Below are 9,223 nucleotides of genomic sequence, written 5' to 3'. Positions count from 1 at the left end.
GATTGGCGAGGCACTCTTTCCGTCGGGAAGAGGCCTCTCACCCACCCTCCACAGCGGAACCTAGCTCTCCGCATCCTGTGGTGACCACGGAGACGTAGATCGTGGCGATCGTGCGATAAATGACCGTGCTGATAGATGCGGTCAAGAGCCTACAACAACAACCAATCCGGTTGCCGCACTTGCCGGTGGAGCAACCAGTGGCACATCCGATGCCCTCTAGGAGCAGCCACCGACGCCCGCATCGATCTCCATCCCCTCCTCGGGAGCAGCTGTCACAGCACTCTCACCGAGAGGAGGAGAGGCGGCCATGGCTTGATACCCATCGGTCTCGATGGCCGTCTCCTTCCCAACTGAAACGAGCAAGGAAGGAGAAGCGACTGTGAACACCGTCCGTCTCCCTCTCAGATTCATCGGGAGACTCCACTCCTGGGGTCTCTTAGCACCGACGGGCCGACGACTACGAACGCAGGTTCGAAGAAATCGACCGTCGGCTAGCCCAGCTGCAGGTGGACGGACAGAAGTCCTCGAATGACATCGACTTTCAGACTGTCCAACCTCTCTCTCGACTCATCCTCGATGAGCCGATCCCTAGTCGGTTCAAGATGCCCCATGTGGAGCCCTATGATGGCTCCACCGACCCAGTTGACCACTTGAAAAGCTACAAGGCTCTCATGACGATCCAAGGGGCGACCGATGCTCTTCTCTGCATCGGCTTCCCTACCACACTTCGCAAAGCAGCTAGGGCCTGGTACTCTGACCTCCGCTCAGAAAGTATTCACTCCTTTGGACAGCTTGAGCACTCTTTTGTGGCCCACTTCAGCACTAGCCGGAAGCCACCATGAACCTCGGACAGCCTCTTTTCTCTCAAACAGAGAAAAAATGAGACACTCTGACACTTTGTGATGCGATTCAATGTGGCCATGCTTGAGGTTCGGGACCTCAGTGAGGACATGGCTATCTCAGCCATGAAGAGGGAGCTAAGGGGGTCCCGATTTACATACTCTTTGGACAAGACCCTCCCTCGGACATACGCCAAACTGTTGGAGCGCACGTACAAATACATGCGCACGGATGAAGGAGCTTCCGATCGGTACCTGACTGAGGCCAAGGGCCCGAAGGAGAAGCGAAGGAAGGGTCGGGCCCCTGTCGAGCCTAGCAGGCCCCCGACCGACAAACAGGTCTCACCCCAGCGACGGAGCCAGAGGTCACCTCGACGATGGAGTTCGAGGCCGACGCATCCCAGGTATGACTTCCATACTCCTCTCTCTGCTCCTCGTGTGTAGATTTTGATGGAGATCGAAGGGGAAGAATATCTACGACGGCCTCCGCCTTTGAAGGCAAAGGGCCTCGACCGATGAAAGTACTGCCGATTTCATCGGGGCCATGGCCACAATATCGAGCAGTGCATCCAACTCAAGAATGAGATCGAGGCCCTCATACGTCGAGGGTATCTCGGTAAATTTCGAAGGAACCCGCCGACTCGACCCATCACTGACCGACGACCCTAGCCGACTGAAGAAGCAACGAATAACCAGCCCACGATCGGGGTCATCAACATGATCTCCAAATGACTGGGCCTAGGGACAACTGCTGGAGGGGAGACGACGAAGAAGCTGCGTCAAGATGATGTAATTACTTTTGCAGATGAAGATGTTCGGGGTATCCAAACTCTCCACGATGACGCTGTTGTTGTCTCGGCAACAATAGCAAATTATGATATAAGAAGGATCTTTGTTGATAATGAAAGTTCGATGAATATTTTGTTTTACTCGACCTTCTCCCGAATGCGACTGTCGGCTGACCGGCTCAAGAGAGTCTCTACACCCCTGATAGGTTTTGCTGAAGATGCTGTCACGGTGGAAGGAGAAGTCACTCTTCCCGTGACAGCTGGAATCGAACCACGACAAAGCACAGTCCACTTGACCTTTACGGTCATCCAAGTACCTTCGGCCTACAATGCCATACTTGGAAGGCCCGGACTAAATGCCCTCAGGACGATAGTCTCGACGTATCATCTGCTGGTTCAGTTCCCGACCAAAAATGGGGTCGGAGAGATGTGCAGAGATCAACAGCTCGCTCGGCGATGCTTCTAGATCTCTGCTCAAAGCAACGAATTGGAGGGCTCCCTGACGGTCGACAAGTTGGACCAATGGAAAGAGGGAGAACGGGGTGAACCGACCGAACAGCTTGTTCCCATCCCGATAATGGAGAATCCCGAACGAATAGTATGGGTCGGGTCTCAATTACCCGACCCCGAGCAACGGCAGCTGGTGGAACTGCTGAAGGCCAATGCCGACGTGTTCGCTTGGTCGGCAGCGGATATGTCCGGCATCCCCCCGGAGACGATGACTCACCGACTCAACATCGATCCAGCAATGAGGTCGGTGAGGCAGAAGAAGCGGTCTTTTGCTCCTGAAAGATAGAAGGCCATCGATGAGGAAGTAGACAAGCTACTCGAGGCAGGCTTCATCAGAGAAACTACATACCCCGATTGGCTCGCCAATATTATCATGATGAAAAAAGCCAATGGGAGCTGGAGGATCTACATCGACTATACCGACCTAAACCGCACCTGCCCGAAGGACAGCTTTCCACTCTCGAAAATTGACCAGCTGGTGGATGTGACGTCCGACCATCGACTGCTCAGCTTCATGGATGCTTTTGCCGGATACAATCAAATCCGGATGGCACCCGAAGACGAGGAGCACACAGCCTTCGTGACCACCAAAGGTCTTTACTGCTACAGAGTAATGCCCTTCGGACTAAAGAACACCGGAGCCACTTACCAGTGACTCATCAATAAGGTCTTCAAAGACCAAATCGGATGCAATATGGAGGTGTATGTGGATGACATGCTGGTAAAGAGCGCGCAAACTACAGATCATGTTCGAAATCTCGAGGAAATTTTTCACACTTTGTGACAACACCAGATGAAGCTGAATCCGACTAAGTATGCCTTTGGGGTAACTTCGGGGAAGTTCCTCGGGTTTCTTATTTCTCAACGAGGAATTGAGGCTAACCCCGAGAAAATAAAGGCAATCATCGACATGTGGCATCCGGACACCAAGAAGGAGGTCCAACAGCTGAACAGAAGAATCATCGCACTCAGCTGATTCATCTCTCGATCGGCTGAGAGATGCCTCTCATTCTTCAAAACCCTGAGGCAGGTGAAGGACTTCTCTTGGTCAAATGAATGCCGGTGGGCCTTTGAGGATCTAAAAAGGTACCTAGCCTCCCCGCCACTGCTTGTGAAGCCGGAAGTTGGAGAGATGCTGTATCTCTATTTGGCCACTTTCCCTGAGGTGGTTAGCTCGGTGCTCGTCCAGAAAAATGAGAGCCGAATCCATCAACCCATATACTACACCAGCAAAGTGCTCCACGGTGCTAAAGCTAGGTACTCAAAGACGGAGAAGATGATATTCGCCCTGATCGTGTCTGCACAATGACTCCGTCCGTATTTTCAAGCACATGCCATCGTGGTCCTCACCGACCAGCCCCTGAGGGCGATATTGCACCGCCCCGACACATCGGGACGACTGACGAAATGGGCAATGAGGCTCAGTGAGTACGACATTCAGTACCGACCATGACCTGCCTTAAAAGCCCAGGTCCTGGCTGACTTTATTGCGGAGTGCCCGACAACCGACCAAAGATCGGAAGGCGGGAGCCCCGGAGAAGTTGCAATCTCCAAACCTGACCCCGGGTCTACCTGGGTGCTACACATCGACGGAGCTTCCAATGCTCGAGGGAGTGGGGCCGGGTTCCTGCTCACCAACTCGGAGGGAGTGGTCACCGAGTACATCATCCGATTCGACTTTAAAGCCTCCAACAATCAAGCCGAGTATGAGGCGCTCCTCACTGGCTTGAGGATGGTGAAGGAGCTTGGGATCGACAGCCTCAGAGTCTTCTCTGACTCCCAACTGATTGTGGGGCAAGTCAAGGGCGAATTTGAGGTGCGAGACCCGACCATGACAAAATATCTCCAGAAGGTGAAAGATCTCGTGGCACGCCTCGAGCATTTTGAGATCTCCCACATACCTAGATCGGAGAATGCTCGGGCCGATACACTCTCCAGGCTTGCGACTTCAGCTTATGATGCCTTGGGTCGGACGTTCGTGGAGAATCTCGAGCAGCCGAGCATCGACAAGACCGAGGAGATGCTACAATTGGCAGCCGAACCAAGCTGGATGGATCCGATCGTTCGGTATCTGATCGACGGAATCAGCCCTGAGGACCCCACGGAGGCCAAACAGCTCTGATGGTCGGCCTCTCAATATGTGATAATGGATGGCCGACTCTACAAAAGATCATTCTCTCTCCCCTTGCTTCGGTGTTTGAAACTGACCGACGCGGACTACGCGCTCAGAGAAGTGCATGAAGGGATCTACGAAAATCATTTGGGGGACAAATCCTTGGCCTACAAAGTGCTACGGTAGGGTTACTACTGGCCCACCATGAGGAGGGATGCGGTCGAGTTGGTTCGGAGGTGTGAGCCATGTCAAAGGTATGCAAACCTACAACACCGACCAGCCAGCCAAATCACTCCTATTGTCGCCCCATGGCCTTTCGCCCAGTGGGGGATCGACATACTCGATCCTTTTCCCCCGACATCTGGCTAAAGGAAGTTCATAGTCATCGCAATCGACTACTTCACTAAGTGGGTGGAAGCCGAACCTCTGACGCAAATCACCGAGCGAAAGATGGAAGACTTCATCCAGAAGTCCATCATCTTCAGGTTCGGATTGCCGCACACCATTATCACCAACAATGGATGATAATTCGACAACCAGAACTTCGGAGATTTCTGTGCGAGATTTCATATCACGCACAGGCTGATCTCAGTTGGACATCCACAGTCCAACGACGAAGTGGAAGTAACCAACCGAACCATTCTACATGGACTGAAGACCAGACTGAATGAAGCCAAGGGCTTCTGGGTTGAGGAACTGCCCTCTGTCCTGTGGGCATACCGAATGATGCCCCGTGTCCCAACCGAGGAATCTCCCTTCAACTTGGCCTACAGAACAGAAGCAATGATCCCGTTGGAGATCGGGCTACCGTCGATCAGAGTCGAGCAGTATCGTGAGCCGGGCAACTCCGAGTGTCGGAAAGCCAACTTGGACCTCTTGCCTGAACTCCGACGTGAGGCACAGCTCTGTATGGCTTCCTACCGACAAAAGGTTGCCTGGTACTACAATGCTAGGGTTAAGCTGAAGCTTTTCCGACCCGGAGACCTGGTCTTAAGGAAGGCGAAAGTCTCGAAGCCCCTGGATCGGGGGAAGTTGTCCCCGAATTGGGAAGGATCCTATAAGATAGTGGACACCTACGGGCTGAGAGCTTACCGACTCGAGACCCTGGAAAGAACGGCCATCCCCCGGACTTGGAATGCTGACAATCTGAGGTTGTACTACCAGTGAACTTTGTATCCTCTCGTCCAGAATATAAATTTAGTTTCAAAACTTTGGAGTCTAGAATCTCGACTCTTCGACTGTGGGTCGGTGCTCGCCAAAAGTACGAGCCCCGACACCCCAACTTGGGCCCAATGTTCCATTGGGGAATCAACGGACCGATCGCCAATGACACATCGGACACTTACGAGGATCGATATATCCATAATGACGGGAGTCACACTCCTTCTACAATCAAACTCTTGGGCAAAATGATTGGCTAACTTGCCTACTTAGCCCCGACCAAGAAAGGCAAAGTGCCAACACGACCAATGTCGCATTTGCGACTTACCGACCAGGTCACGACCGGTCGAAGGATATTCGGCTTACCACCATTTATCACACGTTTCGCGACGTATGTATCCGACCAAGGTCTGGGTAACGGGAACTCGACTTGTCATCATTTTCCCAACTGAACGCATCGGATGACATTCGGCTATCAGATCCTACGGAATGATCGGGTCATCGAGCTATGTCCGGAGGTTGGTCGACCTTCGACTCGACGAACACGCCCGACTCACATCTGGGCAACGGGCATTCGACTTAAGCTCTCGAATGTCGGGTCATATGACAGTCGAGAGGCTGATCTAAAGTCGGAGTTCGCTCTGCCTTTGCTGTGGCGTGCGCTACCGTCTATTCCAGATCGTTACCTGGGATCCTACCGAACGTCCTAACTAGTACGTTGGGCTTACGACTTATGCATTCGAAAGCATTTCGATGAGTCACACAAGACACATCGCAGGATACATAGAGACAGAGAAAAAGTTGAAGTTAAAAAGATTGTGATTTCATTGAAGCTCGAGCTAAGTTTATAAAATTAGACCGAAGCTCGATTACAAGTATATAAAGCAAAACAAAAACAACAGAACTCCGATTACTCTTCGGAGTCGACCTCTTCAACTGGGAGAAGCTCGGGGGCAGCCGGCGTGTCCACTCGGGTCGGTGCTGGATCGGAGGTCGGGGCTGTCTCCCCTTTGGTGACCTGCTCCGGGGCGGCTTCCTCCATCACAGTATGGTCCCCCGACGATGGGTCGGCCACCTCTTCTGTGGCTTGGGCCTCTGATTCTGATGGGACGATGCTACCGAGGTCGAGCTCCGGATATAGGCTCCGGACGGCTTTCCGAGCGTCCTCATACCCCACTCGGTACGAGAGGAAGCCGCTCTCCAGAAGTTCTTCCCGATATTCCTTGAAGTCGCAAAAGTCCTCCACGGCCCGACCCATGGCCTCTTTCGTCGACTCTGCTTCCGCCCTTGCTATGTCCGCATCGGCTTAGGCAGTGGACAGGTTCTCTTCGACCTTGGCGAGGTTCTCCAAGCTCATTCGGAGCTGCTCGCGTTCGGCCTTGAGTTCCTTGTCGAAGTCGTCTCGCTGACGATGTAGTCGACGAACAATGCGGGACTTCCGCTTAGCGTCATCTCGGGCCGACTGCAGCTCGATCCCCGAAGCGGCTAGGGCATCCGTGAGTCGGGAGACCCCCTCGATGAGGTGAGAGATCTCCCCCTCAAGCCGGGCCTCCCGATCGATCGACTGCTGCAGCTGGTCGACCAACACCGTCTTATCAGCCTCGACGGCCATGGCCTTATCTTTCCAGGCCGCCCGGAGATCACCGAATCTTCGATACTCGGCCTCCAATTTGGACATATTGTAAGTCAGCTGCGGACAACAAAACTGACCGTCAGAAGACCGAACTTATGAAAGGCAATGGCGAAAATGAAAAGTAAAGGGGAGAGACTTACCTGAATCATGATCGGGTAAAAGGAGGACAGCATGTCAGATACCCTCTGGTTCTTCATGACCTCATGATTGGCTGGGAGGATAACTGCCTGACATAGCCTCCTGGCCAAGTCGTGGTTGGCCAGGGCCGACGCCCCTTCAGGAAGTGGGGAGTCGGTCGACGCTCCACCGCCGACCGACCTCCTGTCGTCGCCAGGTGCCATCGGGGCCTTCCCTCGTGCGGACACCCAGGCCCTGATGTCGGAAAGGGAGGGCATGCTCGAGCCCGACTAGATCCCTCCCGAAGGCATGGCAGCCGCTGACGCAGGTTGTTCGGGCTCGCGCGCCTCTTCCCGAACCTCTTCTGCCAGTTGAGTAGCTGGCACACCCTCGACCGATTCCTCAGCCGCCCATCCCTCGGGCGAGGCTGCTCCCTCGGTCAATGGTTCCTCGGACGGGACTTCAATGGGCACTGTCGGCACCGACAGTGCGATGACCGACTCCCGGTCCGACGCCCGTTCAGAGTCGGGCTCCGCCTCCGCCCCCGTCGGCTCACTCGATGGAGCTACCTGAGGCCTCTTGGGAGGCCGTGATGGTTCGGCCCCTTACACCGGCCTCTTCCATGCCACATGCTGTCGAATATCGGCTGCCGTCAACCTCATCCTCGACGGCATATCTGCAACGACAACAGAGGATCAGCATCAAAAAAAAAAAAAAACAACAACAACAAAAACACAGACCTAGGCGAGGAACCGAGCTAAGACCGACGTCATACAGGGCCTGCTCGGTGACGAGCTCCTTCTGCTTCGGCATCGAGATGTCCTTTAGATGGTGAAAGTCTTCCCGGTCCTCGGCCTCCACCCTGCTGTTCTCGTTCGATTGGGTTCGGGGGTCCCCCCAGCGGGCAGGAAACCCCCAAGGAACGGAAGAAGAGACGAAGAAGAACTGGTTCTTCTATCCATGAATCGACGATGGAAGACCAGTAATAAAGGAGAGACCCTTTCGAGGGTTGAAATACCACCACCCTCGGGCTTTAGGGTGGGGTCGGAGAAAAAAAAAAACTCGAAAGAGTGAAAGGTGAGGGTTGGTCGGCAAAAGCCGACACAACAGAGCAAAGCTGACTACCAGTCGGACCGAGTTTGATGCAAGCTATGCTGGACACAGCCCGTAGTAGTCCAGCACGTTCCGGACGAACTCCAAAATCGGAAAGCGAAGACCGGCCCAAAGGTCCTCGACGTAGAAGGTCACCTGACCCGCAGGCGGGTTGTTAACCCGACCGTCGGCTCCAGGGCGAACAGCTGAAACTGCTCCGGGATGCAGTACTGCTCCCGGAGCCGATCAATGTTCAGCCCCGAAAGTGAAGAGACCTCCACCTCCGGGGTCGATCGAGAATCGTCAGTCGGGTTCTCCGATCGACTTCCTTGAGGAGATGTTCTAGCCATTACGCTGGAACAGAAGTCAAAGAATAAGAGGAAGAAGGAAGAGGACTACGAGGAAGCGAGGAAGAAGACAAAGACTTTCTGAGGGAGGAAACGGGGACGATTACCTGAGGCAAGGGACCGCTCAACCAGAGTCTCGACAGCAAGTTTGAAAAGTGAAACTCCAGAGGCAGGTGACCCTATATATATAGTGCCTCCCGACGATCGAAATGAAATCATGACCAGCGAGGATCTCCCAGATCGTGACACATGGTGACATCTGGGCCTTCCTTCAGCCCGACGGTTTGACGCACCTGCCTCAAATCAGGCCACGTCGACTCTATCCGCCTGAACAGGTTCGGCCCAATGGATCCCCACCATGCGGCAGAAAAGTCGTGGCGGTTCGCGTTCCCAAAGAGACAACGAAAATGGCGATTTCTATTTTCGATGGGACGTCTAACACCGACGAGTTGCCTGACATCGATGGGACGTCTGACATCGATGAGTCGCCTAACACCGATGGGATGTCTGACACCGACGAGTCGCCTGACATCGATAAGACATTTGACACTGGATCGAATGTTGGTACGATTGCCAGAGTCGGGACATAATGCGGTGGATATCCACTCCTTTCGCCTGACGCC

At 53.9% G+C, this 9,223-nt stretch overlaps 1 protein-coding gene across 1 annotated transcript; it reads left to right on the top strand.

Moving 5' to 3' along the window:
- Positions 1 to 1,216: 1,216 nt before the first annotated feature.
- Positions 1,217 to 5,417, top strand: LOC140855781 (uncharacterized). Its single transcript, XM_073252579.1, has 3 exons — positions 1,217 to 1,243; positions 3,168 to 3,394; positions 4,832 to 5,417. Exons 1-3 carry the CDS (start codon positions 1,217 to 1,219, stop codon positions 5,415 to 5,417), a joined length of 840 nt encoding a protein of 279 aa, XP_073108680.1.
- Positions 5,418 to 9,223: the final 3,806 nt, after the last annotated feature.

This window comes from Elaeis guineensis, chromosome 1 (assembly GCF_000442705.2).
Source record: "Elaeis guineensis isolate ETL-2024a chromosome 1, EG11, whole genome shotgun sequence".
Classification (NCBI taxonomy): Eukaryota; Viridiplantae; Streptophyta; class Magnoliopsida; order Arecales; family Arecaceae; genus Elaeis; species Elaeis guineensis.
Note: the sequence above shows the minus strand (reverse complement) of the source record. Positions and strands in the feature narration are given on the sequence as shown.

Coding starts and splice junctions, on each gene's coding strand:
- LOC140855781 (XM_073252579.1), top strand. CDS start 1,217: ATGGAGTTCGAGGCCGACGCATCCCAG. Junction 1,244..3,167: donor TCGAGGCCGACGCATCCCAG/GTATGACTTCCA, acceptor ACCCTGAGGCAG/GTGAAGGACTTCTCTTGGTC. Junction 3,395..4,831: donor CTCCACGGTGCTAAAGCTAG/GTACTCAAAGAC, acceptor TATCACGCACAG/GCTGATCTCAGTTGGACATC.